Genomic DNA, 20761 nt, shown 5'->3' with positions numbered 1-20761 from the left:
ATTTTAATTAAATTAAAATTTACTTCCATTTATTGTATCTAAAGAAATAACAACAACAACAACAATAATAATAACAATATAATAATAATAATAATAATAATGATAAAGGCTTTATTTATTGGCTGTAAAAATAGGTGATGTAAGTATGGCGAGACTACTTTGGAGATTTAACTGCAGAAAATATAAATTGCAAAATTTGATCAAAATACAACATTATGTAATTATCAATCTCTTAGATTAGCACAAACAATTAAATTTGCAAAACTAAGCAGCGACTATGTCAGCAGTTCAAATAAAAATAAAGACATCAATTATGAAAAAATAACGACCAATTTACAATTATTCTCACCTGATCATCACATTCATCAAAGTTCAGTCTCCCCCTTTCCGCATGCGTGAGTGTCTGTGTTCCACTGGTGTCCAGACTAATGATGCTCTCACTGCAAGGTCTGACGTATTTCAGATCACTCTTTCTGGAGTCAGTGGTTCTGCAAACCTCATAATTGTACACGTGCTGTAAAGTTCCTGTGCCGCCTACGTCTGCGTAAAGAGGCGGATAATACGGAATAACTGGAAGATTCGCTCCAGATTTATAAAACATCCGCTCGCGTCTCCATCTGTAGCATTTGACTGACAGTATGGCAATGATAGACACGATAAAGAGAAATGAAACCACAGCCAAGGCCAAGACTAGATAGAAAGTCAGGTTGTCGTTGTATTCCTTGTCGTGGGTAAAGTCAGTGAACTCCGAGAGCACTTCAGGGAAGCTGTCCGCCACCGCCACGTTAACATTGACTGTAGCTGATCGAGAGGGCTGCCCGTTGTCCTCCACTACAACAGTGAGTCTTTGTTTGACAGCATCTTTATCTGTCACTTGGCGTACAGTTCTTATTTCTCCATTCTGTAAGCCCACTTCAAACAGCGCCCTGTCTGTGGCTTTCTGCAGTTTATATGAGAGCCAGGCGTTCTGACCAGAGTCCACATCAACAGCCACCACTTTAGTCACCAGATAACCCACATCTGCCGAACGAGGCACTATTTCAGCCACCACAGAAACACCTGACTGGACCGGGTACAGAACTTGAGGCGCGTTGTCATTCTGGTCCTGAATGATTATTTTGACGCTCGCGTTGCTGCTGAGAGGAGGAGAGCCTCCGTCCTGCGCTTTTACGCGGAACTGGAAATCTTTGATCTGCTCGTAATCGAAAGATCGCACTGCATGTATGACTCCACTATCAGCACTAACGGACACTAACGAGGAGACGGGCACTCCGTTAACCGACGAGTCCTCCAGTATGTAAGACACACGGGCATTCTGGTGAAAATCTGCGTCTCTGGCTCTGACTGTGAATATGGAAAGACCCGGTGTGTTGTTTTCTTGAACAGAGGCCTCATATGAGCTCTTCTCAAAGACGGGTGCGTTATCATTAACATCTGATATCTGTAAAGAGAGAGTGACGCTGCTGGAGAGAGAGGGCACGCCCTCATCAGCGCACGTCACACTGATGTTATACTCAGACTCTCGCTCTCGATCTAAATCACTGTCTGTCACTAGACTATAAAAACCATCGGGCGATGACTGAATGACAAATGGAACATTGTCATTTAAGAGACAATTAACTCTACCTCCTTCATTCGAGTCTACGTCTTGAATGTTTAATATTGCAAGAACAGTGCCAGATTTGGAATCCTCTGATATCTGGCTTGATTTTGAAATAATATTAATAGTTGGATTGTTATCGTTTATATCAATAACGTCAACAATTATCTTACATGAATCCGTATGACCACCGTCATCTCGTGCTTGAACATCAATTTGATAATACTTACTCATTTCATAATCTAGACCCCCAGTGAGCTTTACAACACCAACATCGGGGTCTATTTCAAAAATATCTGCCGCTTTGTCGGCCGTACTTGAAATAGAGAACGATATTCTACCATTCGAACCCTGATCAGCATCAGAAGCACCAACTGTTGTTAAAACGGTGCCTTTTGGTGAGTTTTCAGCTATGCTGGTTTTGTACACGGATTGTGAACACACAGGGGCGTTATCATTAGCATCTAAAACAGTAATGAGTATCTTCATTGTACCGGACATCTGGGGCTCGCCTCCATCAAATGCTGTTAAAAGTAACGAGATATGGTCTTGTTTCTCTCGGTCTATGGGTGTTTGAAGAACCATTTCTACGGCTTTATTTCCATCAGGGAGATTCTGAAATTTCAAAACAAAATTATCTGTTGGTTCTAAAGAATAACTCTGCAGACCATTTCGACCAACGTCATGATCAATAGCCCTGTCCAATAGAAATCTGGCTCCTGCTGAAGACAATTCGTTTATTTCAAATCTCACCTCACTCTTACTAAACATCGGCGCATTGTCATTTATATCTGTGACCTCAACTGTAACGCGGTACAACTGCATCGGGTTTTCCAGAATAATCTGTAAATGCAGCGCGCAAGGCGTTGTCTGTCCGCATAGCGCCTCTCGGTCTATTCTCTCTTTGATAAGGAGGACTCCTCTTTCTTTATTCAGCTCGATGTATTCAGCGCTGTCTCCTGTATAAATACGCGCTTTACCCGATTTCAGTCTCTTTAAATCTAAACCCAAATCCTGCGCTATGTTCCCGACTAAAGAGCCTTTCGCCATTTCTTCAGGAATGGAGTAACTGACCTGCCCGAGAGCTGGACTGAGAGAGAGAAACCAAATAAACAGCAGTACTTGCCGCGCCATTGTTCTGTCCGACATTTTGCAGAAGATCACGGGATGAAGATTAAGACAGAAAGAAAATAAATCATTCCAAAATGCTGGAGGAAATCATGAATATATCAGAAGTGACAAGAGCTAACGAAAAAGTCTGTAAATTCAGAGAGAAAATATATTAAATAAATACAGTATCTCCGTGATTCTCCTTCTCTCTCCTCTTCAGACTGCGCTCTCAGCTTCTGTCTCTCTCTCTAATAATATGGAGATGATGGGGGAGGAACTGCAGCAGATCTGCTCTATAAACTGACAGATTGACCAACAGCGGCACTATGAGTCCAGTCTGATGAACTACAGAAACAAGTGAATACACGTATACTTTTCTTATTTCTATTTTTCATACAAACGTCTACTGCTTGTTAAAAAAGCGTCAAATTAAAGCAACAGTTTTATAATAGAATATAAATATTTCAAGAAAAAATGCTACCTTAATGAATATAAATTTGGACAGCAATAAACATCACAGAGAAAAAAAAATCTGTCCTTGATTTGTCTTTAAATTGTCATGTATCCGCAATGATAAAATCAATTTAAAATAGAAGAAAACAATGAAAAAAATCAATAATAGAAATTCCCATATATAATTAACAACAGAATTAGTTTAAATGCAAAGAAAATAAATAATTTATAATATTCTAAGGGGAAAAACGGAAAGTCACACAGAGGAACTGAACATTTCCGACTAACAACATTTCAGCACCATGGCCAGTGAATCGAAGGCACATTTTCTACACAAGGGTTTTATACAAATTATATACGACAATCACATGATGATTATCTAACATTGTACTAAAAAAGTGTGTGTTTTACAGAAAACATCAAACAATTTTAACTCTATCAGAGACATACAGTAAACCTCACCTGATCATTGAAATGGTTGGTCGGATTTTCTCTTTGCACATGCGTGAGTGTCTGTGTTCCACTGGTGTCCAGACTAATGATGCTCTCACTGCAAGGTCTGACGTATTTCAGATCACTCTTTCTGGAGTCAGTGGTTCTGCAAACCTCATAATTGTACACGTGCTGTAAAGTTCCTGTGCCGCCTACGTCTGCGTAAAGAGGCGGATAATACGGAATAACTGGAAGATTCGCTCCAGATTTATAAAACATCCGCTCGCGTCTCCATCTGTAGCATTTGACTGACAGTATGGCAATGATAGACACGATAAAGAGAAATGAAACCACAGCCAAGGCCAAGACTAGATAGAAAGTCAGGTTGTCGTTGTATTCCTTGTCGTGCGTAAAGTCAGTGAACTCCGAGAGCACTTCAGGGAAGCTGTCCGCCACCGCCACGTTAACATTGACTGTAGCTGATCGAGAGGGCTGCCCGTTGTCCTCCACTACAACAGTGAGTCTTTGTTTGACAGCATCTTTATCTGTCACTTGGCGTACAGTTCTTATTTCTCCGTTCTGTAAGCCCACTTCAAACAGCGCCCTGTCTGTGGCTTTCTGCAGTTTATATGAGAGCCAGGCGTTCTGACCAGAGTCCACATCAACAGCCACCACTTTAGTCACCAGATAACCCACATCTGCCGAACGAGGCACTATTTCAGCCACCACAGAAACACCTGACTGGACCGGGTACAGAACCTGAGGCGCGTTGTCATTCTGATCCTGAATGATTATTTTCACGCTCGCGTTGCTGCTGAGAGGAGGAGAGCCTCCGTCCTGCGCTTTTACTTCGAAACTAAGCTGTTTAATTTGCTCATAATCAAACGAACGAACTGCGTGTATCACACCATTCTCAGAGTTTATAGACACGTACGAGGAAATCGGCGCTCCACCAATACTAGTATCTTCTAAAAAATATGACACTCTGGCGTTTTGATTCCAATCTAAATCTCTCGCCGTCACACTACATATGGAAAACCCTGCTGCGTTATTTTCAGGAAGGTTTGCTGAATAGCTATTTCGTTCAAAAACTGGCGCGTTATCATTGATGTCAGAAATCTTAAGTCGAAGTGTCGTTGAGCTCGAGAGTGCAGGTGAACCTGAATCAGTCGCTGTTACTGTTATATTATATTCTGATTGAGTTTCACGGTCAAGAAAGGCATCTGTGATCAAATTATAATAGTTAGAGAGGGATGTTTTGAAATTAAACGGGAGATTTTCATTAATGAAGCACGTAACCTCTCCATTTTTCCCAGAGTCAGAATCTTTTATATTAACCACTGCAATTGTTGTACCTGGGGGCGCATCCTCTGATAAAGGGCTCGAGAGAGACATTAGGATGATTACGGGCGAATTATCATTTATATCGACTACTTCAATTACGAGCTTACTTGTACTCGTCAAACCTCCTTGATCTGTCGCTTTAATTCTGATTTCAAAACGTTTGTCTTTCTCAAAGTCAATATTTCCAAGAACCGACACCAAGCCAGTGTTTTCATCAATGCTAAAAATATCTCTCGACTGTTCTTTCAGGTCAGAGAAGGAAAAAGTTATATGTCCGTTGGATCCACTATCTGCATCTGTGGCGTTAACTGTTGTAATGTACGTGCCTTTCTGTGCGTTCTCCATCACAGATGCCATGTAAACAGTTTGGTTAAACACCGGTGCATTGTCATTCGCATCTAAAACAGTAACATCTATATTAACAGAGCCAGACCTCTGCAGGTTTCCGCCATCTACAGCGATCAGCTTCAGAGATAGATGAGGATGCTCCTCCCGGTCTAAGGCTTTATCAAGAACCATTTCTACATACCTACTTCCGTCGGGATTTGAATGTTGTTTTAAAACGAAATAATTGTTCCTTGTGAGAATATAATTTTGCAATGAATTTAATTTTACATCAGCATCATATGCACTCTCCAGTGCAAAGCGTGAACCAGGAGTCGCAGATTCGCTTATTTCAAAATTAATTTTGTTTTTGTCGAATACAGGGGAATTATCATTTACGTCTATAATTTCAACCGTTACCTGATGTAGTTCAATTGGGTTCTCTAGAATGATCTCAAAGCTGAAGCTGCACGGTGTGATGTCACCGCATAGCTGTTCTCGGTCTATTCTCTCACTCACGACTAGAACTCCTTTGTCTGTTCTAAGCTCTGCGTATTGGGTGCTTTCTCCGGTCACGATACGGGCTCGACCCGCTCGAAGCCTCTTCAAATCCAGCCCCAGATCCTGTGCCACATTACCAATAAGAGAGCCTTTACTCATTTCTTCAGGGATGGAGTACCGGATTTGAGAGATGGCAAAAGGAATGTAGCACGAGATAAAAAACAATACTTGCCACTGCGGTCGGAAGAAAACAGGCCATCGAGCACATCCATTTCGATACAAATCCTTAACAGCCATACTGATTAGAAAGCAAGTTCACCAATAATATTTCCAGTATTCAATTGAATAAAATAACATTCCAAGGTAGGACTACAAAAGCCGTTTTGTATTCGTTAGGAAGAGAAAAGGAAAGAGATAGTCACCCTCTCACAATCCCGTAAGGAATGAAACAGAGGGGGAGCTGCGTCACAGGCTCACAGCGCGCAATGATTGGGTGGGGACAAGGTTTACTGTTAGTCAAGCTTATTGCACACAAAGCATTTCACTGACCAACAGCGGCCCTTAGAGTTCAAAATAAGCATTAACAGAATGCATACATTTCAAAAGAAAAGTTAGACAAATAAAAAAATACATTTAAATCGACATCAGCGCTGCCAAACCTCAATACAGACAAGTACAGATAAATGAGTAAAATGTCACAGTTTCTCCTAACATGAGATGCAAATTAAACTTTGCTTGGTATGAATTAATCTTCAGAGCAGACTTTTTACAGTGTATTACATTATCATATTACATTAATTGAGTGAATAATAATAGGCTAATAATATTCACAGGGACTGCAGATGGAAATTAGGTGCAAGCATCTCTTCTCTTGTGAGTTTGTGTGTGTGTATGGTTCCTGACAAATAGATCGATAAAATAATAATAATAATAATAATAATAATAATAATAATAATAATAATGTCTCACCTCTACTGGCGAATCAAATTCATCCAGCACGTTTTTCTCGATGGGCGCGCGCTGCAGTGTTCCTGTAGAATTAGGATCCACTATCAACACGTTCTGACTTGCAGGTCTAACAAATTTACAGTCACTTCTTCTGGAATCAGTCGTTCTGTAAACCTCATAATTATACGCGTGCTGTAGAGTTCTTGTGCCAACAGTGTCCGCGTAACGCGGTGGATAGTACGGGATAACTGGAAGATTCGACTTGTAATACATACGTGATTGTCTCCACCTGTAGATCTTAACAGATATTATGACGACTAAACATGTTATGAAAAGAAATGAGACTGCAGCCAAGGCCAATACTAGATAGAAAGTCAGGTTGTCGTTGTATTCCTTGTCGTGCGTAAAGTCAGTGAACTCCGAGAGCACTTCAGGGAAGCTGTCCGCCACCGCCACGTTAACATTGACTGTAGCTGATCGAGAGGGCTGCCCGTTGTCCTCCACTACAACAGTGAGTCTTTGTTTGACAGCATCTTTATCTGTCACTTGGCGTACAGTTCTTATTTCTCCATTCTGTAAGCCCACTTCAAACAGCGCCCTGTCTGTGGCTTTCTGCAGTTTATATGAGAGCCAGGCGTTCTGACCAGAGTCCACATCAACAGCCACCACTTTAGTCACCAGATAACCCACATCTGCCGAACGAGGCACTATTTCAGCCACCACAGAAACACCTGACTGGACCGGGTACAGAACCTGAGGCGCGTTGTCATTCTGATCTTGGATGAAAATGTTCACGGTTACGTTCCTACAAAGCGGAGGAGAGCCACCATCCTGCGCTTTAATAGTTATCTTAATGTTTTTGATCTGTTCATAATCGAAAGAGCGCACTGCATGTACAACCCCACTCTCCGCGTTAACAGACACATACGTTCCCACGGGAGACCCGCCCATGTCATTTTCTTCTAGAATGTAAGATATACGAGCATTCTGATTTTCATCCGGGTCATAAGCTCTGATTCTGAGGATAGAAACGCCGGGTGAATTATTCTCGAGCAAGTATGAGTTATAAACACTGTCCTTAAAAACTGGGGCATTATCATTAACATCCGTTACTTTCAGATGAAGCGTTTTTCTGCTTGTTAAAGGCGGCTTTCCGGAATCAGTGGCGATAACAGTGATGTTGTACTCTGACAACTTCTCACGATCTAAAATAGCATTCGTGACTAAAGAATAATAATTTCTTAAAGTGGATTTTATAGCAAAATCTTCAGATCCTTCGATAAAACAATTGACTTTGCCGTTATCGTCAGTGTCTGAGTCCTTAACATTAATTATTGCAATTGTAGTATCAGGGGGAGCGTTTTCAGACACTGAGCTCGAGAAAGACATTATATTAATGACAGGTGCATTGTCGTTTACATCAATGACCTCTAATGCAATTTTACTCGAATCAGTTAATCCACCCTGATCCCTAGCCTCGACTGTTAGTTCAAATTTAGTATCTTTTTCATGATCGATTTCTCCAACAACAGAAACAATGCCAGTGTTGCTATCAATGTTGAATAGCTGCGCAGCGGTTCCTTTTTGTTTATAGAAATTGTATGTTATTCGCCCATAAGAACCAGCGTCTGCATCTGTGGCGTTAACGGTAGTAATGTACGTGCCTTTCTGTGCATTCTCCAACACAGATGCCCTATAAACAGTCTGGTTAAACACAGGTGCATTGTCATTCGCATCTAAAACAGTAACATCTATATTAACAGAGCCAGACCTCTGCGGGTTTCCGCCATCTACAGCGATCAGCTTCAGAGATAGATGAGGATGCTCCTCCCGGTCTAAGGCTTTCTGTAAAACCATTTCCGCGTATTTACTGCCGTCTGGACTCGAGTGTTGCTTAATAACAAAATGGCTATTTGGCGATAAAATGTAATTCTGCAGTGAGTTCACGCCTACATCGTGATCATCTGCGCTTTCCAACAAAAAGCGTGAACCCAGCGTTGCAGACTCACTAATTTCGAATTTTAATTCTTTGTTCTGGAACGACGGTGCGTGATCATTTTCATCCAATATCTCAATAGTAACTGGGTGCAGCTCCATTGGGTTCTCTAGAATCATCTCGAAGCTGAAGCTGCACGGTGTGATGTCACCGCAAAGCTGTTCTCGGTCTATTCTCTCACTCACGACTAGCATCCCTTTGTCTGCTTTAAGCTCTGCGTATTGGGTGCTTTCTCCGGTCACGATACGCGCTCGACCCGCTCGAAGCCTTTTCAAATCCAGCCCCAGATCTTGTGCTACATTACCTATGAGTGAACCTTTCTTCATCTCCTCCGGAATCGAATATCGTATCTGTCCGCTTGCAGTGTAAACATAACAAGAAAAAAACATTGATAACAGCCACAGCATTTTCCATAGCCAAGAGCTATGACTGCATTCTCTCATCCAACAGATCCGTTGCATCATAATCACAAGGTTAACAAAGAGCAAATCCAATTCAAATGTTGAGATGTAGTCCAAGATGGTGCGAGAAAAAAAGAATGCAACAAAACTGTACTGCAAATATCTACCGCACACAAACCCTGAATAAAAATGTCGAGGCAGCCTTGCCCTCATCTGCTAAAACGCAAGAAAATGGGGAGGGGTAAAGATTGCTGGATGACAAAGCACAGCATAAAATGTTTCACTGATCAACAGCGGCCCTTGCTGTTCAAAGTGAGCGTTAACAAGCCTACGTAATTCTACAAAATATGTAGGCCTATAAGTATATAAGTGAATTCGTTATTCTGTACTGTATATATATATTTACAATCTAAATGTAGGTTTCACGGTTTCCTTCACCAATAGTGAAAGAAACAATTGAAAAAGAACTAAGAAATAGAAAGTCTAAAAAATACATCACAAACTGTACTGTTGCTGTCCATAAAAGAAGGATATAATAAAATGTTGATTGAAAGAAGCACGTGCATGAACATTTCGAGAGTAAAAATGAAATCAAACACTTTGCACGGCTAATAATTAAATATCCGTATTACCCACCTGTAGCGAAGAGTCTGGTTCATCAAGGATGTTTTTCTCGATGGGCGCGCGCTGCACTGTCCCTGTAGAACCGGGGTCCATTATTAACACGCCCTGACTAGCAGGTCTGGCGAACTTACAGTCACTCCTTCTGGAATCTGTCGTGCTGTAAACCTCATAATTATACGCGTGCTGTAGAGTTCCTGTGCCAACAGTGTCCGCGTAACGCGGTGGATAGTACGGGATAACTGGAAGATTCGACTGAAAGTACATACGCGATTGCCTCCATCTGTAGATTTTAACAGATATTATGACGACTAAACATGTTATGAAAAGAAATGAGACTGCAGCCAAGGCCAAGACTAGATAAAAAGTCAGGTTGTCGTTGTATTCCTTGTCGTGCGTAAAGTCAGCGAACTCCGAGAGCACTTCAGGGAAGCTGTCCGCCACCGCCACGTTAACATTGACTGTAGCTGATCGAGAGGGCTGCCCGTTGTCCTCCACTACAACAGTGAGTCTTTGTTTGACAACATCTTTATCTGTCACTTGGCGTACAGTTCTTATTTCTCCATTCTGTAAGCCCACTTCAAACAGCGCCCTGTCTGTGGCTTTCTGCAGTTTATATGAGAGCCAGGCGTTCTGACCAGAGTCCACATCAACAGCCACCACTTTAGTCACCAGATAACCCACATCTGCCGAACGAGGCACTATTTCAGCCACTACAGAAACACCTGACTGGACCGGGTACAGAACCTGAGGCGCGTTGTCATTCTGATCCTGAATTTGGATTTTAATTTGTGCACTGGTGCTGAGAGCTGGCGCACCGCCATCCTGAGCCTTTACCCTGAAATCAAGTGATTTTATTTTTTCGTAATCAAACGAGCGCATGGCATAAACAACACCAGTTTCAGCGTTAACTGATATAAGAGAAGACAATGATTCACCGTTTATCTGCACGTCTTCAAGGAGGTACGCTACCCTTGCATTCTGGTTCGAGTCTGCATCGCGAGCATGAACGCAAGTGATTGAATGACCCGGTGAATTGTTTTCAGCCATAACCGCCGAGTAGACACTTTTATCAAACACTGGCTCGTTATCGTTGACGTCATTAACTCTAATGACTAACGTTTTATTGTTGCTTAGTGGAGGTGATCCTTGATCAGCCACTGTTATAGTAATGTTGTACTCCGAGACAGTTTCGCGGTCTAAAGGACCGTCTGATACTAAAGTATAGTAATTGGCAAGGGTTGACTTCATCTTAAAAGGCAAAGAGGTGCTTGTACTGCAACTTATAAGCCCATTCTTCCCCGAATCTGCATCTTTAACACTTATTATAGCAACTGTAGTGTCGGTGGGCGAGTCCTCTGCAATTGTATTTGAAAATGACGTTAAGCTTATGACTGGCACGTTATCATTCACATCGGTCACTTCCACAATAACTTTACATGAATTAGACAGAGAGCCTTTGTCTTTGGCCATTACATTTAACTGATATTGTTTAACCTTCTCGTAATCGATATTTCCCAGCACTCGAATCTCCCCGTTGTCAGGATTAAGAGAAAACACAGCCTGTGATATTTGATCAAGGTAGTATGTTACATGGCCAAATGCTCCCTCATCTTTATCATTAGCAGATACTGTAGTAACGAGACCACCCTTTGGTGAGTTTTCTGAAACAAAAGCTTTGTACACTGCCTGCGTAAAAATCGGGGCATTGTCATTTGCATCCTGAATGATGACACGGATACTCACTGTGCCAGTGCGCTGAGGACTGCCGCCATCAGCTGCGGTAAGAGTGAGCTTCATCTCCGCCTGATGCTCTCTATCTAGCGGCCGATCAAGCACCATCTCCGCGTGCGTACTTCCGTCAGAATGCGTTTGCTCTTTTAGACTAAAATGCGTTGTTGGTTTAAGGCTGTACCCTTGAAGTGTGTTTATTCCTACATCGGGATCTACAGCACTGCCTAATATGAACTGCGCTCCTACCATCGCCGATTCACTTATATCTACGGTTATCTCTTTCGAAGGAAAAGCGGGTGAATTGTCGTTAATATCCAGTATTTCAACCGTGACGCTAAATAACTCCATTGGATTTTCTAAAACGATCTCAAAGCTGAAGCTGCACGGCGAAGTCTGTCCGCAGATTTCTTCTCGATCTATGCGTTTTTTCACGAGGAGAATTCCTTTGTCTGACTGAAATTGCACTAGCTCACTTCCATCTTCCGACGCAACACGAGCCCGTCCGGATCTAAGCCTGCCAATACTCAGTCCGAGGTCTCTCGATAAATCACCAATCATAGATCCAGACACCATTTCTTCTGGAACAGAATATCGAACTTGTGCCTCGATCACCTGGTGTGCTACAAAGAACAAAAGCAGGCGAATCCATACAGACGAGGAGCGTTGTTCTACAAAAAACATGATGAATGCAGTCTCCATCTCATGCATTCGGTAATTAAAGAAAATATGTAACTGGAAAACAGAAGCGTCAATTAAAAATATGGCTACAAGAACTGTCGATGGTGCATTTCTTTTCTCTCCTTTCTGACTGCATATGTCTTTTCCCCACCACACTCCTGCCCAATGAGGACAAATGACGTACAACACTGCAGTGATATCAACAAGCTTATTCACAGGCCGACAGCGGCACTCAGAGTACAAAACATAGACTAGCAATCAAAACATTCACAGCAAGAATTCAATAATGCATATTGAAGCAAGTAGTCAGGTTATTATAAACTTAATTTAAATCAAAATGATTTCCATCACTTTCAATGTCGCAATCATAACCACGTGGCATTCACATAATTAACCAAAGAAATAAAAGTAAATTTAGAAAACAATTTGGGTGCTTAAAGCTTCAGCACTAAATAGAGACGATTAATGAGCATATCATGGGCTACAGAGGATAAGAAAGATTGAACCGAGAACATAATTGTCAGCACCACGGACAGCGACACAACACAGGCTGTTTATGTATATCCCTTTAGCCATAATAACAAAACTGCAGATTACCAGTTACAAAAGTAATATTTTTTAAAAGCTTTGTAAACTAGAAAAATAAAAATCCAATAAAAAAAAAAAATTTAAATGAGCAACGTTTTGGTCAATCGGCCTCGGGCTTACAAAACATGCAAATGTGCAACAAATAACATAATTTAGAGTGACAATCAGCTGTTAGTAATAATAAAATCTATTTGAAAAATTGAACAATCACAATTGTGCAAACTTACCAGTGTGCTGCGCGCATCGGTATAATCAGCGGCTCGTGTCTCCTGTGGAATTGTTTCTGTTCCACTCACGTCAACACTCGTCAGACTTTGACTGACGGGCCCGAAATACTTAACATCACTTTTCCTGGAGTCTGTGGTTCTGTAAATTTCATAATTATGCACGGGCTGCAGAGTTCCTGTGCCCACGGTGTCTGCGTAACGCGGCGGATAGTACGGAATAACAGGGAGACTTGATTCATAATACAAACGTGATTGTCTCCATCTGTAGATTTTAACAGATATTATGACGACTAAACATGTTATGAAAAGAAATGAGACTGCAGCCAAGGCCAAGACCAGATAAAAAGTCAGGTTGTCGTTGTATTCCTTTTCGTGCGTAAAGTCAGAGAACTCCGAGAGCACTTCAGGGAAGCTGTCCGCCACCGCCACGTTAACATTGACTGTAGCTGATCGAGAGGGCTGCCCGTTGTCCTCCACTACAACAGTGAGTCTTTGTTTGACAACATCTTTATCTGTCACTTGGCGTACAGTTCTTATTTCTCCATTCTGTAAGCCCACTTCAAACAGCGCCCTGTCTGTGGCTTTCTGCAGTTTATATGAGAGCCAGGCGTTCTGACCAGAGTCCACATCAACAGCCACCACTTTAGTCACCAGATAACCCACATCTGCCGAACGAGGCACTATTTCAGCCACCACAGAAACACCTGACTGGACCGGGTACAGAACCTGAGGCGCGTTGTCATTCTGATCCCGAACGTTAATGAGAACTGTAGCATTTGAACCGAGAGGTGGAGACCCTCCATCCTGCGCTCTCACGTGTATCTTAAACTCTTTCATCTGTTCATAATCAAATGATCGCACCGCATGAATAACTCCATTGTCTGCGTTAACAGAGAAGTACGTTGAGACAGGAGAACCATTTACACAGGTATCTATGATATAATACGCGATTCGCGCGTTTTGCCCTGCGTCAGGGTCTGTTGCTTGAAGAGTCAGCAAAGAAACGCCGGGAGAGTTATTCTCTAATATATACGCTTTATATTCACGCTGACTAAAGGCTGGAGCATTGTCGTTGATATCAGTAATATCTAGTGAAATCGTTTTTTTACTGAATAATGAAGGGCTGCCTTCGTCTGATGCAACTAACGTTAGGTTAAAACTGGAAACCTTTTCTCGGTCTAGTGGCGCGTCGGTTACTAAAGTGTAATACTTGCGCGGTGATGGTTTAATTGTAAAGGGTGAATTTTGCTCTAAATTTAAGCGGACCTGTCCATTTTTACCGGAGTCTACATCCTGGACGCTTATCAAAGCTACAATGGTGCCCGGAGGAGAATCCTCTTGTATCTTACCCGAAAAAGATGTCATGGTTATAATCGGGCTGTTGTCATTAACATCTACAACATCTATGACCAGTTTACTTGCACCGGTTAGGCCCCATGGGTCTTTAGCCTGCAAATTAAGCTCATATTGCTGAACAGCTTCATAGTCTAAATTGCCAGTGAGTGTTATTTCACCAGTGGCTGCACTGATTTGGAAGAGGTGCGCTGCGTCCTCTCCCATATGAGTAAATGAATACGTGACATTGCCATTGAAACCTTGATCTGCATCAGATGCACTTACTTTAGTTATCAACGTCCCTTTTACTGCGTTCTCAGCTACACTTGCTTTATACATTGTTTCAGTAAAAATGGGTGCATTATCATTGGCATCAAGAACAGTAACGAGTATTTTAACAGTTCCAGATCGCGGCGGGTCTCCACCATCAATGGCCGTTAATATAAGTGAATGCTCGCTCTGTTTCTCTCTGTCCAGCACTGACTGCAACACCATCTCTGCATACTTGCTGCCGTCTGAGCGACTGTGCTGCTTTAAAGCAAAATTATCAGTAGGTTTCAGACTATAGCTCTGAAGAGAATTCAATCCAACATCAGGGTCAGTCGCGGTGTCTAACAAGAAAATGGTGCCTATAGGCGTGGACTCGCTAATCTCTAAAATGATTTCTCTCTTAGAAAAAACTGGTGCATGATCATTGATGTCTTGAATCTCGATTGTAATCGAGAAAAATTCGAGAGGATTTTCAAGCAAAATCTCAAGACCGAAACTACAAGGTGATTTTTGTCCGCAGAGCTGCTCTCTATCTATTCTCTCTTTCACCACCAAATGTCCTTTGTTACGGTTCAGTTCGACATATTGTCTACTGTCATCAATAACGAGACGCGCACGGCCAGACACCAACCTTTTCACATCCAAACCGAGATCCTTCGCCACATCTCCGACAAACAATCCAGGTCTCATTTCCTCTGGAACGGAGTAACGAATCTGCCCGGACGCTGAGTTCAGCACGAATAAAAGACAAATTGACAATCCTGCTTGCCATTTTACACACCGTCGCAAATGGACTCCTTTGTTATCCCCCATCATGCAAATGTAGTAATCCGAGAAAATACAATCATACACTTCCAGTTTCCAAATATCCAAGCATTTAAAAATCCCCTCTGTATTGCTTAAAATGTTCCAAAAAGAGCCATGTGCAAACAAAAGCGCTTCGTCTGTTTTCTCTGTCCTGTCTGACGCAATGCCTTCTATACACAGCTCTTTTGAGCACTATCCTCTCCCTGTGCAACAGCACCTCTCACAGTCAATAAGAAGCACAACAGCAGTGCGGGACTGTCCAGCACCAGGGCCAAAAGAGCTGGCAAGGTCTGATTTATGAGAGTGCAATATGAGGTTCTTGCACACAGAAGTTACATTTCTAGATCGAATGATTGTCATTACTGGACAGAATGACATCGAATGATTGTCATTTGGACAGTGAGCACCTAGTGCTTAAAAAAAAAAGTAAAATTCATCATTGGGATGAGCTCAGAGCAGGAACAATGCTATGCTAACAATAACCTATGTATTCCATGACAGGTGTTTAACAAGAGGGCCAAACATGATTTTAGGTGCAATCTTTTTTGGCCACCCTCTTATTTAATAAAAAATTAATGAAGAAAGTGTGTAATATTGAGCCAGTCAGATGTGATCTATTGTCTAAGCTGATGATAACCTACCTTTGAGAGGATGAAAGTGAGTGGAGTGTGATCTTCAAAAAAACAGACACAATCCTCAGTCTGGTCCAGTAAAAGCAGAATGTGTGTGTGTGTGTGTGTGTGTGTGTGTGTGTGTGTGTGTGTGTGTGTGTGTGTGTGTGTGTGTGTGTGTGTGTGTGTGTGTGTGTGTGTGTGTGTGTGTGTGTGTGTGTGTGTGATTGTTCATATGATGTAAGAGGACACAAATTTGTACAATGACATGGGTATTACACTGGTATTACAGCGTAAATGTGGTTTACGGGGGCAGTTTGCAGAGTCCTCGTAATTGTAATGGCTTAAAAACATACTACACAATGTTTTATTAAAAATAGAAAGTTTTGTGTGATGGGTAGAATTAGGGGTTAGTGTAGGAGGAGAGAATATACAGTTTGTACAATATGAAATCCATTACACTTATGAAATGTATCGCCTCTCTCTCTCTCTCTCTCTCTCTCTCTCTCTCTCTCTCTCTCTCTCTCTCTCTCTCTCTTCTGTCTGCGTGTGTAATTCAACTAACATGAAATTGTGCATACGTTTCTGAGTTTCAAATCTCAGCAATTAAAATAAAAGATTTTCAGTAACACTTTACAATAAGGTTTAATACATTACCATTTGTGAATGCGTTTTGACCTTTTATTATCAGGGACAATTTAACCAATACAACTTGTAACATTTCAGGTTGCATAAATTAACATTAGTATGAATGAACTCGAACAGTGAATGAACAGTAATATATTATTAAATTAACAAAACCCAGATTCATAAATGGTTTTAAAATGTTATTCCTAGTTTATGATGAATTTAACTTACAGTATGTCAAATGATAAATTGTTACCTAATGTATCGGCTACAAGGTTTTGCAGTCTGACACTGATCATTTTACAATGTTTGCAGCTGTATAAATACAGAAGCAGGGTATGTGTTATTATTTTGTATATTTTTATTGTACAATATTGTACGTAGTTTTAGGTTCTGCAGATGATTCAAACACGTATCCTGACTACACATCTGTGTGGATGCATGAAACATGAGCAGCTCTGAAGCTGCCGCATAGTCATACATACTTAGTGTGGTGAGATTGCATTATTCAGACTGTGTCCCATATAGCCTAATGCATTTTAATGCTGTAAAAGTGGGCCAGAGTCCAGCCTTAAAGCATAGTGAGTGACACACTGCTGCAGCGGGGGAGGAGAGACCTAAATAGTGCACACACACACACACACAGTCTGGTTCGCTATCTTTGTGGGGACTCTCCATATACATTATGGTTTTTATACTGGACAAACTGTATATTCGGTCTCCTTATACTAACCTGACCCCTTCACCTACCCATCACACACAACTTTCTGCATTTTTACATTTTCAAAAAAATATAATTTAGAATGTTTATTAACCCATTTCCCTCGTGGGGAACCGCTGGCTACTCCCTCAATTTGTGGTGATGATTCAGTCGCTCTGGCAGTGTTTTAGTGAACCACCACAAGATGGAGCACTGCACATAGTGTATGCTTACATTCAGATACTGAACTGAACATGAGCAAACAGCCCATCATGAGGTCTTTCTCTAAAAGTAAAAACATGTAGCAGAGGTTTTAAGGAGAATATGAAAATTTAAATGAGACTCAAAGAGAGAGAGAGAGATAGAAAGTGCATGCAGTGAATAAAGCTTTCTGTGGATTGACAATAATATTTGATATAATAAAAATAGCAGTATATCAAATATGTGTTTCTTACCTAGAGGAGATTGATTCATTTCCATTAATTGGGATGAAGCGCAGGTGCAAGTCATGGAGGGGAGAGAAGAGAAAGAAAATAATTAACAAAAATAGATTTACAATTTTTCCTGAAGAAAATGTGTTGATTTGTTCGAAGCACTTACACTTGAGCAATTGTGCACTTAAGCAATAATGGTGTTTGCCAAGGCAAGAATTTGTATTACTAACAAATTAATAGAAACACACACTAAAAGACAAAGATGAGATAAATCACACCCAAAATGCACTCAGAAAAGCCATAAAACACTGAGTATGGCTTTCACAGAAACACTGTGACATAATGGCATCATCATGATCTCCAGCTTGATCAGAAAGTGTACACTGAGAAACACAAGAGTGTGTGTGACATGAGGAGACATTTCTGCCTCTGTCACCCTTAGTAGCTTTTCATGAAGGCATCTCTGCATGTGTGCACTAAAATAATCAGATTGGATTACAAGTCTGTTTTAATATTTTGCTGTCCATTTTCTCTTTTACACACACACGCACACGCACACGCACGCGCACGCGCACGCGCACGCGCACGCACACACACACACACACACACACACACACACACACACACACACACACACACACATGTACAGAACAGAAGTGTTCAGCTGAAGTAGGCCTGCCTAAAGCAACAATTTAATCACACATGAGTGAACCTTTTAAATAGCACACAGTCACTAACTGGACAACACTGGAATATGTACAGCATTTTGTGGATACGGATCTGCTGTACATCACATTCCCAATACTGTACACTCTCAGAATAAGAGGTAAAAGCTAGCACTGTAGTGATACCATTTTTAAATAGTACTAGTTTTTTACAATCATTTTGTTACTATTTTCAGAACCTTGATGTCATTTTTCACAACTCTAGACACAAAACTCACAACCAATGATCAAAATGCACATTTTTCAAAACTCTAACCCTTTTCTCAATTGCTTGGATACAACACATAAAACTTAGATCATTTGTTCATTCAACAAAAATCACCTGTTCAATATGACACAACTTAACATCACAGTACTACTATTTCAAAAGGCAATTCACACATTACATTTCAAATGAGTGTATATTCATTTCCTTACAATGATCTAACTATCAATTGATACAACTGCTCAAAATGATAAGTAACTGTTGCATTACTCTTAATGCATAGTTGTATGGAAACAGACACACAATCTTCCATGTTTACAGTAAATCATGAAAGTTTCAAGATAACGAGATTCATTGTCACCAATTAGCGTGGAGCATGAACCAATTAGACTACAATATCCATGGATGTAGCCTAATATTTAATATTTTTGCTTTGATTCCAATAAACCTGTGTTGTGATTGCACTGTAGTGTTTTGCATCAATATATTACACACTTTGTTCAGTGATTCCACTATGTGTGTATTCTCTCTACTACTGCAGTGCTTTTACAGAGATGTATTTACTGTACATGTAGACCATAATGAAACCTGGATCACCTATTTTGTTCTACAATATTTAATGATTGTACGAACAATGACACAGTGAAACTATCGGTTGCTTGTGTGTGGGTGATCAATAGTTATGTTTCAATGGTATTTCACAGTAAATTTGTTTTTTGAACCAATGATTGTGCAAGTGCAAAATTTCTTTAAAGATGTGAATGCACAATGCAATGTTTTGAACATTAGACAGCCTGTGTTACAAGTGATAACCGTTTTGAGTTGTCTAGAGTTTTGAAAAATGACATCAAGGTTCTGAAAATAGTAGCAAAGTGATTGTAAAAAACTGTAATATGTATCATTTAGGTACTAACATAAGATACTTATATGCACCCTTTAAGGGTAAATAAGGTACAAGGGTGTACCTTTTGAAAGGGTAACCGTCCAAGTGACCCCTTTTGTACCTTTTTCTGAGAGTGATACCAAGCATTTAACTACATGTATATTCCATACATTCATAACTGGCACTCAGAACAACTATTGTTAAGTCAACAACTATGATTCATTTAATGAAACACTTTTTATGTTTTTTTTTTTTAAAGTGGTATATTAACCATCCGAAGATCTGATGCTAATTAAATTAATGTCACTTGAAAATCCCTAAATTAAGCTCAGAATGACATTTGATTGAAATTTATTTGCAAATTCACCCCAGTCTCCCTGTTGTAGCATTATTGTGGCATTGTGTATGCTCACGTGTATGCATCAGGCGTTCATGGCCCGATTAAAGGCATGTCAGAACATCTTATACACTGCAGATGAGCTCAGTGCACAGTCACGGTTATACAACACACAAACATCTGCTCAGAGAAAACATTACTCTGTATCTAACTCTACATTTAATCAAACAGTTTACACGTGGCCTTATAGTCACGAGACTAAATCATCCTTTATCCTAGATTAGAAGCTCAAATCATGAGTCTGGACAGTTGCTAAATGATGGTTAGATATGTCATAAAAACTCATCATTTTTAGACTCATCTTCATGGCAAAGTATCTTAGTGGTAAATGTAATAAAAATGTTAAATGAAGATAATCGCATTACACTAACACTTTTACACTTGTAGTATAGCAACATTTCTTAGTAACTTTAAACCTTGCAATAGAAATATCTGCTTTAGAGCAAAAGTGAAGCTAACAATAGCACTGCCAAAGATATATGGTATGAATTACTAACCGAACGTATGACCAGCGTAACTCATGAAATAACATAATTTAGTACTAAGCTTTCAAGCAACAATTTAACTATGAACAACTTTAAGGTGAAAGGCCATTACAATTGCATCATATGATACCTGGATTGAAAGACAAGCATATCCACAAACATATTTGGTTAAAAACAGGGCACACATACTGGGACACTAAGACTGCTGAATGGTATGATGTTGAACATTTCTACTGAATAATCAACAAAATCATTCATAAATGTGTCTAATGTTGCATGCAGTATTTCGTAATTTCCCACTTAAAAGAGATGGTCCGATTGTGCC

The 20761-nt window shown here is 40.5% G+C and overlaps 2 protein-coding genes across 9 annotated transcripts in view; both read right to left on the bottom strand.

Moving 5' to 3' along the window:
* The window catches only part of LOC130072826 (protocadherin gamma-A12-like), a 163813-nt gene that overhangs the window by 99334 nt on the left and 43718 nt on the right, over window positions 1-20761 (bottom strand). Inside the window, exon 1 of one of the 8 annotated variants that reach the window (XM_056238118.1) lies at window positions 12958-15407. The exons of 4 other annotated variants lie outside the window; for them this stretch is intronic. In XM_056238118.1, coding sequence (XP_056094093.1) covers window positions 12958-15378 — 2421 coding nt within the window. In that variant the 5' untranslated portion in view covers window positions 15379-15407. Of the gene's footprint in view, window positions 1-3625; window positions 6207-6733; window positions 9173-9745; window positions 12179-12957; window positions 15408-20761 lie in introns of those variants that run through there. 3 more of the 8 variants (XM_056238117.1, XM_056238115.1, XM_056238116.1) reach the window with 3 other exon arrangements.
* LOC130072856 (protocadherin beta-16-like) lies at window positions 308-2825 on the bottom strand. The gene has a single exon (XM_056238160.1). It carries the CDS (start codon window positions 2747-2749, stop codon window positions 308-310), a length of 2442 nt encoding a protein of 813 aa, XP_056094135.1. The 5' UTR covers window positions 2750-2825.

This window comes from Rhinichthys klamathensis, unplaced genomic scaffold (assembly GCF_029890125.1).
Source record: "Rhinichthys klamathensis goyatoka isolate OS25496 unplaced genomic scaffold, OSU_Roscu_1.1 h1tg000509l_1, whole genome shotgun sequence".
NCBI lineage: Eukaryota > Metazoa > Chordata > Actinopteri > Cypriniformes > Leuciscidae > Rhinichthys > Rhinichthys klamathensis.
The sequence above is the reverse complement of the archived record's forward strand: the minus strand, read 5'-3'. Positions and strand labels throughout refer to the sequence as shown.